We start from the raw sequence: 20,678 nt of genomic DNA, 5'->3' as shown, positions 1-20,678 counted from the left end.
TGATTTAAAGAAATCTTTAATAAAGGACACGTGTTACACCCTCGTTGAGAAGATTGACACAGATACATAATACACACCAGGTCGTAATTGGTCTTATGTACAAACACTACACAAAATTACTCATGATCCCATACAAGCACATGCAGCCATCCTCACACACACACACACACACACACACACACACACACACACACACACACACACACACACACACACACACACACACACACACACACACACACACACACACACACACACAGAAAGACTGGTTACTATGACTGATTATCTTCCATATCCAAATATACCTACTGCAAGTTTTTTTGGCCATTGGTACAGTACACTTTTGCACACAAAGAGGATGTAAAATGCATACAACGTGAAACAGGCGGTCTTAGCGTGCAGAAAGGATTCCACTGAGTGTAAAGACTGTCCAAAAAAAAAAAAAAAATTCCCTCATTGAACCATAACAGCAGGATGTTACAACAACCTCCATGGAAATGGATGCGGAAGAAACAGGAAGACGAGAGCAATAAGAGGATGTGGCGGTCAAGTGAAAAGGACATACAAAGGAGAGACCAGCAAGAAAGGGAGCAAAGGGAGAAAGAGCTTGAGGTGAAAGGGGTCAAGTTCAAGAGGTTAAAGCGTTCCTTCGTCCAGCAGTTTGTTGATGCCATTGCAGATCTTCCTCAGAGAGAGTCTGTACTCCTCTCCGTCTCCGTACAGCTCGGCCAGGAACTCCCCGTGGGCAAAATGGTTGAAAACGTGATCGATGCGGGCATGTGAGCGTGCGGTCAGGTGCTGCTCGACCAGGGCGTGAAGCAGGTCCCTGCACTCCAGCAGAAGCTCTGACAGAATATTCCTGTCAAAGGTGTACTCCACTTCGTAGAAAGACACCGCTGTCATGGCTGCCTGGTTCATCTTCTTCTTGAAGCGCTCCACTGTGTCCAGCTCATCTGGGCTGAACTGGTGGTTACGGTATAAGATGCCAATCTTCAGGGCAATCTTGATGACGTCCTTGATGATTTTGTGGGCCTCCTTCTTGCTCTTGGTGAACTCCCGGCTCGCCTTGTAGAGCTCGTCCAAGATCTCACTGCTGGTATCATCTGTCAGCATGTTTGCCACTACCATGGTGGCCATCTTACTCAGGATCTTCTTCTGGGCCTGTAGGGCCAGAGAACGGGAGTTAAAGCTCTCCTGCCCTAAAGGAAGAGAAAGAAAAGAAAAGAGACGTGAGCATTCATTTATGGGGATAGTGATGGCCATTCTGAGGTAGTAGTTGTTTGTTTTGGTACATGTAAATTCTAGTGTTTAGTATATTGCACTGTGGGAAAACCAATCCAAAATGAGAAGGTAGTCTTGTTTACAAATCAGTTAAAAGCATAAATTAACTCTGTGCTAAACCTTTCAGAGGTGATAAACAGATCAGATTAGTTTTTTTTTCCAGCCTTAAATTCAATTCAGGTTTATTTATATAGAAACCAAATCACAACAGTAGTTGACTCACTTTATAATGTAAGGTAAAAGATCCTGCAATATCATGAAGAATCAAACGGCTCACTACGAGCAGGCACTTTATGATGGTGGGAAGGATAAACTTCCTTTTAACAGGAAGAAACTTCAGGCAGAACCAGGCTCAGGGACAACCAGGCTCAGGGAGGGGCAGCCATCTGCCGTGACTGTTTGGGGGGTGAGGTGAAAGAAAAATAAAAGAAAGAAAAAAGAAAGTAAAAGCTGTACATATCTGCAATTATCATTATCATCATCTTTAGTTAGACTCTTACATATTTGCATGCACATAACAGCTGAATTCCATCTGGACAAGCAGGCTTTTGCAAGTCACTCGTTTTCATTACATGACAATGCTTTGTCCTTGCATAAAGAACTGTGTGTGCTATAAAAAAAAAGTCTGATCTTAAGTAGATATTTCTTATTCAAGAGAAGACGGTGGCTTTTTTCTTTCTTTGTTACACAACTAAGTGTTGTGTAACAAGAAAACTGGTAGCAGTTTAATATGAGGAAATATGAAGGCATGGCAATGATACAAGTTCCTTTTGGATCAATCAATCAATCAATCAATTTTTTTAATTAAGAGAAAGAAATTGATACATAAGACAGGCTGAACAAGTGAACAAGGAGTAGATGAAATGAGATGCAGCCACATTCTGCAGCAGGGCGGCGGCCTTCCTGGAGCTGGCAGCGGTTTCGCGGGCTGGCTACGGTAGGAATGACTATCTTCCCTGGAAAACATCAAACAGCTGTAGACAGATAAGAATCCTTTTTGCACACTGTCGTTTTCCAAGTCCAGATTGATCACAGTTTTAGTCTGCATCCCACTGAAGCCACAATTTATCTCAGCGAGCGAACATCAAAGGCTCCTTGTGTCCTCATGAAGCAATGCAAGCAGCCAAACACGTGTCTGTGTGAATGTGAGGAGTGGGAGGATGGAGAGGGGTTTTATTTAGGTGCCACCCAGCTTCAAATTACACACTAGATAACTCCTATTATGATTAAAGCCAAGGAAAGAGGCTTCACTTTCCCCCTTGTTCCCTGGGCACGTTGTCAACTGCTCCCTCCTCCACATGTACACCCAGAGTGGGAGAGAGAGGGTAAAAAAACTGTGGATGAGTGTGTCATTGCCCAGTGGGCTTAGCACAGAGCAACAGATGAGCCCATATTCAAAGAGGAACACCTGCTTAGTTGTCATTATAATTTTATTTAAACACACAGCTACTGTACGTGACTGTTTAGAATTCACAGCATTGTCACATCATCTGGTTGTGTGTTATTTCAATACAAAAGAGTTGTTTGGGGGGGGGGAACAATTGGGAAACCTTAATCAGGGGCATTTCATGTAAATGTACAGAAGTGACATTTCCTGTGTTGGTCTGCAGCTAAATGACATTTCATGTATATATAATTAGCCCTCCATGACATTTAACAGCAGATGTCTTTGTCTACAGTCTTTTCCCCCAACGCACAAAAAAAAAATCTGATGTCTCTTTTCACTACTCCTTTGTAGAGGCTCATGAGAGCAGGGGGTGAGACCTATTGTATGTTAGACAAACCTGTGTGGTGGGTGAGCATGAGGATGTAGAAGTTGCCAGTGCTATTTAACTCACGAGGTGTCACTATCTCTGGTATTTATATGAGTTCACTTACTGTTTAAAGGCAGATTTTTACTCAGAACAGGGATAAGTGTGTCATCCTGACTGTAATCACTATGAAAATGCCCATTTCACTTGTGGTCTCTGAAGCAATGAGCTGCGTAGCATAATTCCTACGTTTTCAGGTTTTAGAAGAGTACACTATTTCATCATGGATTCATGTGTCACAGTTGACTACATATAAATAAGCTGTAAACGTAGCTTTGATGAATTATCCCCATATAAACCTGACAGGGTGGAGGTGCTGGAAAACTAACAGTTGTGGAGCAGCATTTGTTTGGAGTCACATTTCTGGTGATTTAGCAAATTTAATATTGCCTTTCGCTTCCTACCATTTCGTCAGGGAAACACGTGGCTTGTTAGCAGCTAAATGCTCCACTTTAATTTCAGTATGTTTGCCTGCTGTTTGCACCTGGACAGCTTACAGCAGGTTTATCGAAGCTTTTAACCTAAAATGCACTGTAGTAATGACACAATATCTGATGATGACTGTGGTGAGACTAAAGCCAAACCTAAATAAGTCACTTAACATGTAACTCACTATGCCACTCTACACCGTAGCTCTGCATAGATGTTAAAGGATAGTCATATTTCAGTTTTGTTTTCCTCTTCAGTGCTGATGACGCTGTGTGTGTGTGTGTGGAGCCAAAGCACCAAACATTTGCCTGGCAAAAAAACTCTTGGCCTGTCTGTTGAAGAACTAGATGAACATTCAGGCAGGACTCCTACATTTCCCATTTATTAAGGATGTCTATCAATCCTCTCTTTACCATCGTGACCAGAGACAGGATACAGTAAGACTCCAACAGCTTTATTAAGAATCCAGAGAATTACAGCAAACTGACACCAGGTTCAGAAATGAGTAAATAACATGCATATAAACACTCAGAGAGCTGCACACTCGTTTCCATGATATTTGAATAGCAGCACCACAATATATGTATGACTGGTTCTGATTAGGCAGATCTGTGTCTGTGCCTCTCATCAACAGGCTCTCTTTGTCACAGTCATTTCCTGTTCCTCTGAAGCAGCTCTTTGTTCCAATGAGCCTCTGATATTCAGAAACCCAACTGGATAGATTTCTGAAACCCTGGCACACTGATAAAGGTGACAGCTTGCTCCATAAAGCCAGCCTTGTCAGACCAGTGGTGGTGCTTGCGACTAGTATGTGTGAGCACTCCATTTCAAAATTAGTAAAAACAAATAAATGCAAACAAAATCAAAACAATATCTGTGGTTGTTATGGCAAAGATTTATTTAACTTTTACCTAAAAGCAGAGCCTGAACTGTCTGGACATTTTCTGTTTTAGCCTGTTTGTCTGCAGAGCTATAAGTAGACTAATTATCATCCTGCCACCCCTCAACACTCAGCCCGGAGCCTCTTTTTTGAGAACCAGCAGGTGGCTATCGACTCACTTGCCTTGACCCCTGTCTCGAGTCTGTTTGTGCATCCCAGAGTGATGAGGAATGTAAGCAAAAATGAAGGAGTGCAGGGGGAGGGGAAGAAATTACTGAGAAGACTGGACATGAGGCTGCTTGAGGTGTGAGTCAGAGTGCTGGTAAAAGAAGTGGGTGATTCAGATACTGACTGGAGATTTAACACATAGAGTAAGTGAGGCTGGATGATTATGGGAGTGAACAAGGAGACGGTGAGAAGTCCAAGCTTCCCATCTCTCTCTCTCTCACACACACACACACACACACACACACACACACACACACACACACACACACACACACACACACACACACACACACACACACACACACACACACACACACACACACACAGCCAGCCTGTCACCCAGAGGCTGTAGTGAGTGACATGCATGAACCAGAGTGTCAGAATAAGTTAAGGAATAGTACAAGCTGTCAGGGTGAGACACGGCCAGAAAACTGTATGCTAACTTTCTCCTGCACTGGCACTTCTTCTCCTACCTGCTCATTATTTCCTTTGCATCACTCTCCAGTGTAAAAGTTTTCACTAAACAAAGTGGCTGCTCTGAATAAGTTGATGAATACAAACCGGGAGCAGAGCACTCCACTAAATGCTAAATGAAGCCAGTGGCTTCTGCGACTGGCCCATCAAAGGGGTTACATAAGCATGTTTTGGGAGCTGGTGAAGTTTACTTTTAACATCAGGATTAGTAAGGTGCTTGCTGCTCTCTGGCCACGGCTGTTGACTAGACAGTCTCTCTTTGTTCCGCCTGGTGTTTTTAGAGGCCTGAGTCAACAGTTTCTGCTGCACTGCATCAGAACATACATCCAGTGTGGACCGGGGAGACCAGCCAAGCCTGCCATGCTGAAGGTGTTGGGCTGGGAAAAAAAAAAAAAAAGTCCATCTGGACTAAATTTTTGATTGCAGCCAGAGACACTTACATCAAGAAACTGACCTTTTATAGCAAATGGCATATAAACTCAGATGAGAATAAGATGGAAAAATATTTATTTGTCAGTTTAGGGGTCCCTGTGTGAAGCTAAGATAGCTGGATGCTGACTGTAGCCTTATGTTTCACGACTAGAAAAGAACAAATGTCAAACTTTGGCTCTAGTAAACAGCTAGCTACTTTCGGCTGCTCCTTTATTTACAAGGGGTCACTACAGCGCGTAGCTCTGCATATTTGATTCAGCAGAATTTTTATAATAGGTTTCCTTCCTGGTGCACCACCCAAAAGGGATCTGTGTATCCTCTCAGGATCAAATGAGCAATCTTTTGCTTGTGAAGCAAGTCAGATTTTGGATTTTTTAAAATCTACATCAAATCAAAATTGATATGCCCATATGAACTGAGCATGAGCTATGACACTACCTGCTCTCCATGCTGACCCTGAGGCTTTTAGACTAAAGGAGGCTGCAGTGATGGAGTGAGCTGCTGCTCCAGTGTGAGGTCATAATGAGCAGATGTATAGCTGAGGAATGAGCCAGCAATAGTGAATGGCACATTCTTATACAAGCGTGTCTTCAGCTCTGCTTGACCTGATGCTTTGCGATCTTAAATCTGTCCCACTCAAAAAGGAATCGTTCATCTTTAAAAACTCCTTTCTTAGGCACTGAGAGGAATCTTGACAATTAATCCAAGAAAATAAATGTTTTCTTTGGACGACAACTGAGCTGGTTCTGGGCCCCGAGGAGATCTGTTAAAGCTCAAGTGCTAAAGCTTAACACTTGATGAAAGGCTTGCTAATCCGGACATTTTCTGTAGCATACTCGTCTGTGAGGGGGTGAGGGTGGGTCCCGAGGCTTGTGTTGGTCTTGTTCCAGACTAATCAGAAGAATGAGCCATTAGCAGAGCCAGCAACTAAGACTGACAATGGCTGGCTGGCCTTTACTGAGTCAACACTGGAGGCACTTTTCAGCCGGAAGTGTGGAACACACAAATTTGAGGCGACTCTTGTGTGAGTGTAAATACTGTATGCATATATTTTGTGTATATCCTTAGACCAGAAAGAAAATGCTTCAAGACAATCTGAATATAGTCGTCAACACAATTTAGAAGCAACGCTACCTATTTACAGAGATGTTTGTGTAACTGACATGAAGGGAAAGAGGGGAAAAAAAAAGGCTTTTTTCGTGGACCTGTCTGAGCAGTTTATTTTTCATATTGTCTGGACTGTTTTTAGAGAGCTATGAGTCATTTACTGCAACCATTAGGATGTTATTAGTCTGAGACATTCAGGGTTTCTAAAAGAGCTCAATATCCTGATCCCGTCAGGTAACCGCACACACACACACGCACGCACAGAGTCTATTTCTGCTTCCAAAAGCACTAAATTGACACAGAATCATTTCTTGGAGGCCTAGCCTAACTTAAACCATTCCAGCTATTTCCCTAACCCCAACATTAACTTAGTTTTTAGTCTAAAATCAGATATTCAATGTAATGTTGACTTGTTTTCCATGCATAAAAGGCAGGCAGGTCTCTATAATATGACTACACACATTAATGTCCCCACAACATCAGTGATACAGGCACACATACTCACTCACACATGAAACATAATACTTGATAAGTACGCCCCGTTACTAATGACAGCAAACCAGGTCACAGTCTCAGCACAGGTGTGGGAGTCTTTTGGGTTTTTTTTGTTTTTTTAAAGCCAGTTAAGACACTGATACACTGGCAGCACATGATTTTGTGTTTGCACAACAGACATGCAAATTAATTCCAGTGAAGAAGCGTAACAGTAAATGATGAACATGTGACAGCAAAAAAGCTGTTATGTGCTCTAAACTTCCTTCCACAGTCCAAAGGCATGTGTGTTAGGCTTAGTGACGATTCTAAATTCACCATGGATGTGAGTTGGATAAAAGAATAAAGTATAAAAGAATAAAGTGCTGGTGTAAAGTATGTACAACAATCAAGCATAACATTATGATCACTGACAGGTGAAGTAAATAACACTGATTATCTCTTCATTATGGCACCTGTTGGTGGGTGGGATACCGTTGGCCTCAAAGTTCATGTGTTAGAAGCAGGAAAAATGGGCAAGCATAAGGATTTGAGCTTAATGAATTTGGCCAAATTGTGATGGCTAGATGACTGGGTCAGAGCATCTCCAAAACTGCAGCTCTTGTATGGTGTTCCCTGTCTGCAGTGGTCAGTATCTATCAAAAGGGGTCCGAGGAAGGAACAGTTACCTGGGGAACACCTGGCACCAAGATGCACTAAGGGAAGAAGGCAAGCCAGCGGAGGCAGTGTGATGGTTTGGGCAATGTTCTGCTGGGAAGCCTTGGGTCCTGCCATCCATGTGAATTTTACTTTGACATGTTACATGTACCACCTTCCTAAGCATTGTTGCCGACAATGTACACCCTTTCATGGAAACAGTATTCCCTGATGACTGTGGCCTCTTTCAGCAGGATAATGCACCCTGCTACAAAGCAAAAATGGTTCAGGAATGATTTGAGGAAGACAAGAATGAGTTTGAGGTATTGACTTGGCCTCCAAATTCCCCAGATCTCAATCCAATTGTGCATCTGTGGACATCTTTGATGCGCTGGACAAACAAGTTCTGATCCATGGAGGCCCCACTTTGCACCTTACAGGACTTAAAGGATCTGCTGCTGACACCTTGGAGCAGATACCACAGCACACCTTCAGGGGTCTAGTGCAGTCCATGCCTCAATGGGTCAGGGCTGTTTTGGTAGCAAAAGCGAGACCAACACAATATTAGGCAGGTGATCATAATGTTTTGCTTGATCGGTGTATGTATGTATAGTTAAACTGTAACTTGTAATATAAAGTGCTTTGAGTGATCAATAAGAATAGAAAAGTGCTATATAAATGTGAGTACAGCACCTGTTGCAAACCGTAAATACTGCTGACAGACAACCCAGCTCAGAGATGCAAAAAGGTTCATAAACAAAAAAGCTGTTGAGCTCTGAAAAGCTTCCTTGTTGCCCGTTTATAGCATCATCAAAACCTCCTGGTTTACACTGACTTTCCATCTGCAACCAATTTTCTATTCATGGGCAGCAATGTATTGTATGTCTCTCTGAAACGAGTGGTTTCCAGGTCATTCTTGGCACTCTGCAAGCGCAATAATTTTCCCGACATTCAGGTATTTTCTTTAATAGGAGAACAGAAGTACAGTGCAAAATACCCCTTTGCCTCATGCACACAGTGAAGCTGAACTTCTGCAGGAGTTGATCCCTCACAGTCATATAAAGTCAAGATAGGTACTGACCAATATGAACTTTTTTTTAATATATCAAAGATTTGGCTTTACTGAATATTTAGTCCTGCATCAAAGCAATGTATGAGCATCATATTGCAAGGATAAAGTTAAATAACTCCTTATCTGAAAGAGGAAGGAGATAGGAATGCTGTTTTTAGTTTTACCCCGTTTGCTATTTATATCAAACCACTGGCCCAAACTATCTGTCAAGATGGGGAGCTGAGGGGAGTAGCTATAAGGAACAGGGATCATAGAACTAACCCTTGCATGGATGACATGATGATATATTTTATGGATTTAGATTCCTCCCTTAAGGATGATGAGAATCACAGAGAAACTTGCAGAATCTAAGTGGATATCTCAAATGTTCAAATTCTCCTCTTTAACTATGTAACTGCAGGAAAGCACCAGACTATATATATATATATATATATATATATATATATATATATATATATATATATATATATATATATATATATATATATATATATATATATAAATAAATAAAATCTTGAAGGTGCACAGTGCCAAACATGATTGGATCGACCAATACATGAAAAGAGATGTAGGAAGATGGCTACGATATATCTGCAGCCCAGCTTTGCCCACTAACTGACTGGGGTAATGATAGCTTTATGGCTAGATGGAAAGAGACCGAGACATATATTCCTGGCTACCACATCTAAACGACTCATTCGCTCCGTGGACATATTAAATGACTGATTGCATGTCAATATTTAAATAGGAAGCTTACCCTCACCAAACAGCTTAAACTGAAAAAAAGGAAAAGAATTTCCATTGAATGGCTTTAGATAGTATATTTAAACAGTGATGTATGATTTTAGCCTTTAAAGAGTGGAGGAAAGAAAGGAATGAGAGCATTTTGTATAGTTATTCAAATGAAAAACAAAACAAAAAACTAGGAAGTTTTAGGATTTAGGAGAACAGATTTGTATGTGGGTATCAAGATTTAGCTGTCCTCAATATAGAAAATATTACAAAAAAAGATAAAAGGGAGGCACAAGAAAAAAACAGCTGAAACTGAATGCCAGGGTTTAAATTCCAAAATGTTTTACATTTTATGCAAAACTTTAGTAGGAAAATGAAATGATTTCATCATATGCAGGTAGTGACACACAAAGCCTGTCATCTATTGGTGATGCCATTTTGGAGTACAAACAAGGCAGCAACAATGTATCGATACCACGAATATGTCAGGGAAAATGCTCCTCACACAGCAGAAGTAAACAAGGGTGGCAGCTTGACTTCCACTTCTTTTGCCGTGGCCTTTCCGCTTGCTTTTGGTTCCCAATAAGGATTTGCAGCAGGCTCTCTCTGGCTGCATTTACAAGGCTTTAGGAAAACAAAGGAGTGGGTCATTCAGTGATCGTAAAGGGGGTTTTAATAGCCTACAGGGTTGGTGTTAAGCGAGCCCAGGAGACCAGTGGACTGTGCCAGCTGGTACCTCGACAGTGGAGCTGGAGGAGGGACATATTTATTTTCCACTGTCAGTCTCGAGGCTACCGACTTGTTGAGCTGCTGTTTGTCAGACTCACTGTTTCACTGATATACAGCCTTGTAGTTAATAGACTGCATAAAGACACATCACGGTGCCTTGGTACATAAGGAAAGAGCTGCAGAATGGAAACCACTTTTGTCATTTCATTTCCCTCCTCCACTCGCCCTGGACCTGCAAAAGTCTCTGCATAGGCGTATTTTGGACTCCCACAATGCTACTCAGATGATGACTCAAGCATAGCGCCCCTGCACACTGTCTGTTGCAATGTATGTGTTTGCTTCTAATCTAATAAAACTTGAGAAAGCTATGATTTCTACAGAGAGAAAAACAGTGCGATTCAGCGCAGTGAAGCACAATGATGTGCATTATTCATGACATGTAAAATCTGACTCTGAGCCAGTTTCCAAAGGGCAGTCTGGTGCTGAAAGAGGTCAGCCTTGTGCCTTTAACAGCTGCTCAGGATGCAGAGCAGCATTCAGAACATTAGGGTTAATAAATAACTCAGTTTTAATACTTTAATGACTTTGATTTGTGTAAAGTGGAGTTAACAGAGTTTAAAGTTTAAATTTAGTGTGTGTGTGTGTGTGTGTGTGTGTGTGTGTGTGTGTGTGTGTGTGTGTGTGTCTGAAACTGAAGGGCACTGGTTACAGCTCTTGCTTTAAGGGAAGCATGATGGCAGGAAATGCAGATTTAGTCTCCTAAAGCTTTTAATACTGCTAACTTAGAGCAAACATATGACAAGACAAATGGAATGCTGCTTTTTTTGTGCTGTTAATGCTTTTTGCAGGTGTTACCTGTTTCTGCCTTAAGCTGATTTTTTTTTTGACCCAGATGGGCAACATGGACAGTACGAGGCACAAACGTGACTACATCAACACAAAAATTACACGAGTACCATTATGATAAAGGTCATAAATCCCATACACATGATGGAACATGATGACAGTACATGACAGCAAACAAATAGATGTCAGCGAGAAAAATCCTGTGACTGTTTTCACTGAGTCTGCTGCAAGCTCTGATAAGTGGAAACACAATGTTGGTATGAAAGTGTGTACTATATATTCAGTCAACCTAAAGGCTGATAACGTAGGACACCTTTTATGAGCTTTCCTTTGATGGATTGATTTAGACTCAACTTGATAAATATGATCGGCATATACTGTATATCAGCTGATTTTTTACTGCAGATACAGCATATCGGTGTGAGCCAGTGGCTGAGCACAACATTAGCTCAGGCAGGACACGGAGTCAAGCTCAGCCTGCCATCCTGGTACAGCAACTGATAACAGCTCGTCTCAATTCCACCTCACATCGTCTGATGGCTCAGCAGATACCACATGGGGTGCACTTTTTAAAATTGCTTTAGCCTGCTTACAGTTGCTTCTGCCTGTGCAAGCCTCTTTGCAGACCCACATTCTTGTCATGCTATTTCTGACCTAATAAATGTCACATCTGTTATCACTGATGCATGCTGTCTTCTGTATTGAGCGGCGTTGCTACTGATATTCCTGCCTGAGTCTTTATATGTAATAATATATGTGCAGAAGGGTGGGGCAGGAAAGAGCCATAGCAAAAAATAAATTAATGTAGATGGAATAACAAGTTTGCTTACAGTATGTACACAATGAAATGTGTGCATTTCGCATGCACATCTGTTTTTAACGTGCGTGCTAGTGTGCTCCAAAAGCTTTTTGTATATTTAGGTGCACAGCTAAAAAAGTCAAGATAGGTACTGACCAATATGAACTTTTTTTTTAATATATCAAAGATTTGGCTTTACTGAATATTTAGTCCTGCATCAAAGCAATGTATGAGCATCATACATTGCTCATACACCCCCACCCCCAATTTTTTGTCTCAGTGTGGCTGGACAGCAGGTTGCATGTTTGTTTTGGAGGAAACTGAAACTATAAGTTCACTGTAGTCATTAGCAAATTGTTTTCTGTACTCTAAAAAGCCTAAAAATAAACCCTTCTCTAGATTTTGTTGGTAGACTTGTAATCAAAGTGAAAGGCAAGCGTGGAATGAAACAATAAAAACTGAGGCATAAAAACCCTCTTAATGAAGCTAATTGGCTACTGCACTTAGGAGTCATCTGTGTGTTATTCAGAAATGGTTTCACTCAGCATTACTCAGAAATACTTAATGGATGAATATCAACCAGGAAAAGCTTTAAAAAGGACTAAATATAAAATGGAATGATGTATGTTAATGTAGCTGTAATGAAGAGGTTTGTGACAGAGTTTGAAACTATAAGTGTGTTTATCCTGGGACTGGTTTAAATGTCCACTGTGATGAAGAGTCCAGGGAAAAGCACTTAGGAGCCTCTCTCATTCACGAGGGACACAAGAACAGATTGCCTTTGGCAGCCAAGCAGCCTTATTTAATGCTCCATCCTTCATCTCTTTCTTTGTCTCTCTGTCTCTTAGTTTTAATGGCCACATCCCTGCTGAACCAAAGAGATTGGGCGAAATGAAGCGTTTGCAGAAGATGTCTGATTGATTAATGTGCCGCTGGCTTGATGTCCTGTCACAAAAAAAAAGGGAGGAAGAAAAGAAGTAGGGTGAGAGATAGCGGCTATTTGACCCCCACCTTTTGCTCTGCCCCTGGCTGTCACTGCAGTCACTCCTTGTTATGAAGACCAGAGCAGCGCCTGGTCTGCTGAGGATGAGAAGTGGTATCCAGGACATCCTGTTAGGATTGAGCGTGGACTGCGGGGTCCTGTGAGATTCTCGCCATTTGAACTTTCCTCTGCTGTAAAGCAAATTTCTTCACCAGCTGTGGTTTCCACGTTTGTGCCATTGTTTAACTACAGTAAAGCACCAGGCCACAGTTACAAAGTACTCTGCCACGATCATCAGCTGACAGATCCTATTGTGATGATGTTGGTCTAAGGAAAAAATACTCAACATTTCTGTGAGGAAATGGCAAATTTGCCTCTGTGCACTGAACAAAAATTCATAAAACAAAGGAACTCTATTGACAGCTGACTAGAAATGTGTGTGTGTGTGTGTATATATACCTGTGTGTGAACTATAATAACAGGGTGTGAGAGTGAGGTCTAATAAAATACAGGGGAGTATGATATATTCAGCCCCTCTGATACAAAGTTTCCTCACCATTTTTCATCTAAAAATAAAGAAGCCATGCCTTTTATAGAGTTAGAGGGCGAGAGAAAGAGGGACGTACGTTTTCCTTTCACACCTTTCAGTCAAGATTAATAATAGAAAGCTGAAAAAGGTCAGAAAAGAGAGAAAAATGGAGTATCTTTCCTTGAAAAATGTTCTGAATTAGCACGGACGGGGGAAAAAAAAAGAAAAATCCAAACAAATAGTGCTTCACAGCAATCTATACGTCTGCAGATGTGTCAGGTCATTTAAATGAAGGAGTGTGGAGGAGTGATGGAAAGAAGGATGGAGGAGGAGGTGGGGGTGTCAAAGAAAAAAGAGGTGAAATCATATGTCCACAGTTTGATTGCCTAGCTCCTGTCAAACTCCCTTAACGTCAGACATAGCCGCGCACAACACCCTAAAAAAAAAAAACCCCTCTCCCCCTCTCATTCTCTTTTCCACCGTGTACAGCTGTATGAAGAACTGGCTGCAGTGTCTTTGTCTTACACACATGAAGCTCTTGTCTCTTTTTCATCTGCTCCCCTCTGTCCATTTCTCAGCACATCTACAGCACTGACTGTCAAGGAAGCAAGCGTTTTCCGGCCCTGGGTGAGTCGCTCCTCTCATAGACCTCGGCCAAGTCTCAGCATGCTGTGGCATCGTTCACAAAGGGACACACACGTGCTCGCAAAGATGCGCGCACACACAGATACTCGCATGCAGAATCATCCAGGCCATGACAGCCCCCCCCCCACCCCCCCGAAACTCTGGCCTCCTGGTTTGTTTACTAGTTCACCCACTCCGAGTTCACGCAAAAAAATGAGGCACTGAAAAGACTCGAATCTCTTACAGAGGAGCTCAGTCTGTCACTGCCCTTATACAGAGCTGTAGGCCTGCCCCCTGCCCTAGCTGTACCCACTTCCATTTAAAAACCTTACAGGGATGTTTGTAATGTGGAAAATGATGATGTATGCCATGCACTTCAATTAGCAGCCTTTAGCAAACGCAAGCCCAAGATTTAAACATGACCCTCAGTTAAAAGGTTGCTCCTGCTTTGATTGAAGCGATGAAACTGGATATGTTTTGAGCTTTGACCTTGTAGGCCCTCCCGCTCTGTGCATGACATGCTTTAGTGTAAAGCCAAAGTGCCTCTGCCGCCTTGGCTGCCAACACACCACTAACTAATGACCAGGAAATAACTGTGGTTCACTCAGACTCACATAAACTCTCTCTCTCTCTTTTACACATACACATTTGTATATTTCTAACTGACTTTTTAGTGACTGCATTTTTCTTTCGACTCCTTATTACAAGCCTAAACTGAATCAGTTCATGTCCAAATCGAAATCCCGGCCTCTAAGGATAACAGAGAGTAAAGTTTTAGCTACCACGAAGACTCGTGAAATGTCTACACCCACAACATAACTGCCATGGCTACCTCTGTCTGCTCTGCTGCCTCCTATCACACTAGAAATAGTTTTAAAGGCTTTCTGAAAGCAGGATTAGTGTGACACACCGCTAACCTGACTGTTATGAAATATTATGCTGAGCACAGATACTTTATCCTACCATAACTACATAATGCTGTAATCAGCACAGTTTGTTCAGTTCTCCTGGAGTTAAGTGTGAAGAGCTCTGTGTGTAATTGCCTCCCACTCTGCACTGTTTTCTGTTAAAAAATTTTTGGGAGTGGGAGAGGAAAAGTCCCAAATTAGCTTTTTACCATCTGCATGGTAACTTTTTTTTTTTTTTTTTTTTTTTTTTTTTAGGAAATGTAAGTCAGAAGAGACACATCAGACTTTTCGTTGGCACTCATGTAGAAAACTCTAAGCCACAAACTGGACCTAAGGAAAACTTTTCTCTTCTTCGAAACATTTTCTATCACAGATTGGATCTTTAGGTCCGTAATAACACCAATACACGTGTGTGCACTGCAACATTCACAGAGCTCTCTAATGCCAGTCCAGCCTTCATTTAAGGCATGCTGCTTTCTCCCCAAAGAGCTCGTCTCTCACTTCAGGCGCCACTACTGACTGTTTGCTTTGCTTCGAATGGCCCTCCTGTGAAACCACAGCCATCTCCTCCTTATGAATGTGTGTGTCTATGAGGTCTTTGACCAGAATGCCTGTTAGAGTGCCTCTGCGGTCTAACTCCGTGTTTCAGTAATGGCTCAGCCACGGGGAGACAATTCTCTTTCCAAATGTCCCACAAACACTATGAAATGCCACAGTATTATTGTGTCAGTGCACGCATGCATGCTTGTGCATACAGAGGAAATGCACTCACGCACAGATAGTGACCAAAGAGTTTTTGTCTTTTGCTTCAGTTATAGGAAAAAAAAAAACTATTTTCTCCTGAGTCGTCTTTTCCACTTAGGGCTTCACTCCTGCTTTTTTTTTTTTTTTTTTTTCTCAGTTCGTGTTACAATTTTCCAGAACCAGCTCCTGGTGTCTTGAGTGTGGGTGTTTGTGCGTGTGCGTGTGTGTGTGTAGACAGGGCTGGGTGTAGTGCAGTGAGCACTCTCCATCTGTGTGCCAGATTAAAGGCAGAGTAAAAAAAAATAATAATCAGGGATGCATGTGCTGGGAGACCAAGGATATGAGTGAGAAGAGCGGAGGCATTTTTTTTTCAGCATGCCTGTGCGTATCTCATCTATGGGAGTGTTGCAGTATACGAAGGGCTGGCCTGCTCTGCCTGTCTCACATGTGTAAAGCATGTGGCCAGTCTGCCAACATGGCAATCGTAGCTTTTCTCTGATTACTGAGTGCTTCTGGGCTCGTCTGATGCATCAGAGATAGCTGAAGTGTTTGTGGAAACTTGAAATGGCAGTTAGCAAGGAAAATAAAGCAGTTTTCTTTTTTTTGGGTGTGTAAATACATGAATGAATAGCAAGGATAATCACCTGGCCCAAGGTCAAATTTCAGTTGTGTCATCAGACAACATCTGTAGCTTTGTGTTTTTAATAGAAGCACAGCAACAGCCCTCGTGCCCCTATGGATTTCACAGCTGTTGTTACAACAGCTAAACAGCTTCTCTTTTCAACAAGTCTGCTTTTCCTATGAACTGAAAGTAAACACAAATGCCTGGAAATAGATCTATACAAGGCTGATGGAGTTATGGTGTTAGAGCGAGTCGTGTCACCAGGATGAATCAGCCAAAAGCAGAGCATGTTCAACATAATGCCACAGTAATGAAAATAAAATCAAACAATAAAAAACAGGAGTGTCTGAAAGTCCTGAAGCATTACAGTTTAGTGAAGTGTCTAGCCTCTATTTTGCACCTATTGTGCGACATACACAGGAGAACAGGTGTACAGGCAGTCAGCCTTGCTTCAACTCATAATTAGGTGTGGTCATCCCAGCTCCACCATGGGAAGGAAGGACAGGAGGGCTGGGTGAATCAGTTTGTGGGAATTGGTATGGTCAGAGGCATGCTCAGTGCATGACTGGATGATTATGGGTAAGAAAATATGAGAGCTTCTGTTTGAGCGTTTTTCGTTTTTCCAGAGCAGTTGCAACACAGCTCTGTGTACTCTGTGCGCAGAACAGTGTAGCAAAGCCAGAAAAAACACAATGAAGAACAATATTAGTGTTTGTACTGATGCTCTGTCCTAACTCTCCCATGTCATAAACACTTTCCCCCAGCAGAACTTCTTTAAACTTGTGTCCTTTCAAGATGAAATTTCAGGTGTTTTTGTTTTTTAATAGCATGTCACCTTTACTTTTGTATAAAAAGGTTTGAGGCCATTGAGGCTTCTTTAAAAAATATCCATAAGTTTTCACATGGAAAACATTTTTAGTAAAAGCAGAACATGTGCTGCATATATGGTTGGCATCTATACACAGCCTTCTCAAGTATCATAAAAAAACATGGAGAAAGAGTGCCCATGCATGTGACGATATCTCCTATTCAATTATAGATCTAGCTAGCAAAAAAAAAAAAAAAAAAAAAAGAAAGTCTAAAAGCTGTCGTGGGATGCACTACCAACAGGGTAAAGAACCAACAACCGTGTTTTTCAAAGTGCTGAACTGGAAAAACTGAGCTTTTAGGAGACAAAACGGGATACAGGCTCAAGACATGAGGCGCCATCACTGGGAAGAATGGTAAAAGCATTAAGCAGCATGTCTGAAGCATTTTTCACTTATAAGTAGAATATCAAATGTCTTTTTAGGCTTTCCAAATTTTGCTAACTTAAGCTAAAGCATTTTGGATCATTAAGAAAGCTAAGCAATGTTATTATGTGTGTAAGTAGCTAATAGTTACAGTACCATATTACCCTTTCACAGCTAGCCTGATATAGAGTGATAAAATAATGACACAGTCAAATCTAGGATGTTTTTAGTCATTTTTTTTTTCACTTGCATGTTGTAGTGTCTGCTCCATCCCCCTCCAGCTGGCGTGGTTCTCTGCTTTACTGCCCTTGGAGATCTAGACTCAGAACCTACAGGTGGGTGCTGAGGTGGAGGTGTTGTAGCCGTGACTGTGGCGCGCACGCAGCAGAAGAATGAGCACGGCACTGGTAGCTAAACCTTCACGATGTGCCGGCTGTGGTGAGTCTGCTTGCCTAAACTATCTATCAGGCTTTTTTCAAACAAACTTTTTCTTCTTGTAGACCCTTTTCTTGTTCTTGGCATAACTACAAAACACATGGAATCACAAGGCTACTATTTAGAGTTTGATTTATAGATGGGTGACCAAACGACTCTCTCCTGGGGGGGAGAAATATTAGCTTTGATATTATCTTCATCTGGGTTTATTTTTGACTTTGCATGTGCATAAAAACACACTCAAGTATTACATGAATGCACAATTTTCTTTAATCGAGCCAAGGTCAGGTCAGGCTAGTTCTTTCTCTTGGGTTATCCTAGAAAGGCACTGAGGAAAATAAACTATCGCTAATTGCTCATGAAAAGGGCATGCTGTGGTAAAATGAATGCAGCACAGAAATGTAAAACATCAATCTTTTTAAAACAATAACCATTAACTGCTCAAGGGCACGGAAGATGGTTGAAAGGTCAAAGTCACCTGAAACATAATGCGTCACTATTTACACTGTTGAAGCTATAAATGCGTGTGCACAAAGCGTAGATTAATCATATATCCCTCATCTACACATCCAGGGATAAGGGTCATGTTTGTGTGTATGGCAGAGTTTCAGAAGAGACCTGTTTTTCCAGATATGTTTTCTCAGCTTTCATTGACCTTATCAAGTGAGCCAAGCCAGATTTTTCCACGGTAATGTAGGCACTGCAGCACAGCAACAAAGCTCTGTGCATTATGAGTCAGGCTCTTGCTTTCTCTTGACTTCGGAAAAATATAGCTCTCACATCACCCTTCATATTCAACATGTGCAACATTTTTTTTAGGGCACAAAGGATAAATCGGTCCTGTTGTATTACTCTGCCATGACAGAGGTCTGGTTATGCTATGCTGAAGGAAGCCTTAGCATGTCACAAAATGAAAAATGTTTTCAGATTTAGCTCTCTGGAAAACGGTGTACGCCACTTCATGTCAAAGTGACATGAATAAAGCCTCTTCCTTTATGGTTTGGCTTAACTAGTTCATTATCTCACTAGTTTATGATTTAGCCGTGAACTGTATACCTGAAGTCAGTAGATGATACAAATATGTCATCACTTTCTCATTATGCCCATAAAGTTCTCTAACTCTTACATTGAGGTTCCTCTCCACTTGCAAATGGGCTAGAAGACAGATAATGGTGCAGATGGACAGGCAGATGGTCAGAGTTCAGCAGAGCATCATTAACGCACAGAGCTCCACGGCTTCAAATAAAACTGCAAACACCCACACCATCAACATTATCTGGCATTAAATGATAAAACCACCTGACACCTAGAGCAGATCTACTAACAGTTCTAATTTTAGGGGAATCCACAGCAAGAAACACGAGCCTTTGCAGGGAGTTCATGAAAAAGCAGAGTTTCACTTCTGTTTTTTTCACAGCTATTTGACTGTTCCTGTGTGCTGCGACTGCTGTGAAAAGAAAAAAAAAACAAAAAAACAAGCCCTCCTGGAAACACATTTCATTCTGAATCTTTAAACTCAAACATAGCTCCATGAGGATGTTTCATCTCCTGGCTCTCTCCCACAGAATCGGCCGCCCACATGCATGCCATGCTGTGAAATCTCCAATAAGTGAGTTCACTTTAAGGAACATTTGTGCAGCTACCTGTGTGTTTAATGTATAACTCCCATCTATGCAATTAATCTTTGCCCTGTACTCTGAGACCATAAATCCTCTTCTTTATGAAACAACCGCACCTAACTTCCAGCAAACGGGTACAAGCTTCACGAGGAAGAAGGTGATTTTAGCGTTCAGGGAGTCTGTGCTCTCTCGCTCTCTGGACGTGTTGATGAACAAACTGGCTGCACGTGTTGGAGCTTGCCTGTTCTTGGCGGTGACTGAGGTGGCTTTCATCCACGCACTCGGGGAACCTCTGCCAGTCACCAGCATCACTGTACATACATCCGAGCTCACGGCCGCTTGCCTGTCATACATCTTAGAAAGCCTTAAATGCTGTTGGTTCTTACATTTGGATGCACTAAAGAACGACTCAGATTTGTAGGCAAGCTGATCATCACTGGAAAGAGCCTGCATGCATGAGTGAAATGGCACTGAGTTGCAGTAAATGTGTTTATGCTGAGAGTAAAAAAATGCTGAAAATATGCTGGGAAAAAAGGAATAAAGAACTCACAGACCTTCCGAATTGAAGTCTGCTTAAATTCTAGTTAGCAGGACATGCCAGAAACTGGTGTTGTGGTGACCTGTAAGGGTCTTGTGGCCTTACCTGGAGAGAGGTCTCCGTCACTCTGCTCTCCAGAGTCTGAATCCATCTTTCCCTGCAGGACACTCGGAAGCTGCAGAAGCTCTCTGATTCTCTTCTTGCTCCCTTTCCTCTTTACAGGAGTTTCTGGTTCCTTAACCCAGAGAAAAGAAATATAAATTCTTGTGTTTTTTTTTTTTTAATTTCTCCTGGTGAGCTGAACTTCCCCTCCCAGCCTGGATCACTGCAGCTGTGAGAGGAATGCTACTAGGCTTATTTGCTGATCTTTCCTCCTTTTTTTGTGCTCCTTTCCTTTTAGTCTCTTCTCTTCTCCTGACTCCCTCAGTTTCCCTCTTTACTTCTCCCCTCTCATCTACTTTCCCCTTCTCTGGTGCTCCCTCCCTTCACTGGCTCAG

At 41.9% G+C, this 20,678-nt stretch overlaps 1 protein-coding gene across 1 annotated transcript; it reads right to left on the bottom strand.

Annotated features, from left to right (window-relative positions):
- tnfaip8l3 (tumor necrosis factor, alpha-induced protein 8-like 3) lies at positions 1 to 20,678 on the bottom strand. Its single transcript, XM_030723244.1, has 2 exons — positions 20,287 to 20,678; positions 1 to 1,199 (listed from the first exon to the last, which is right to left on the bottom strand). Exons 1-2 carry the CDS (start codon positions 20,330 to 20,332, stop codon positions 637 to 639), a joined length of 609 nt encoding a protein of 202 aa, XP_030579104.1. The 5' UTR covers positions 20,333 to 20,678; the 3' UTR covers positions 1 to 636.

The sequence above is a fragment of the Archocentrus centrarchus genome, chromosome 3 (genome assembly GCF_007364275.1).
Source record: "Archocentrus centrarchus isolate MPI-CPG fArcCen1 chromosome 3, fArcCen1, whole genome shotgun sequence".
NCBI classification, from domain to species: Eukaryota; Metazoa; Chordata; class Actinopteri; order Cichliformes; family Cichlidae; genus Archocentrus; species Archocentrus centrarchus.
This window is presented reverse-complemented; position numbering and strand designations above follow the sequence as displayed.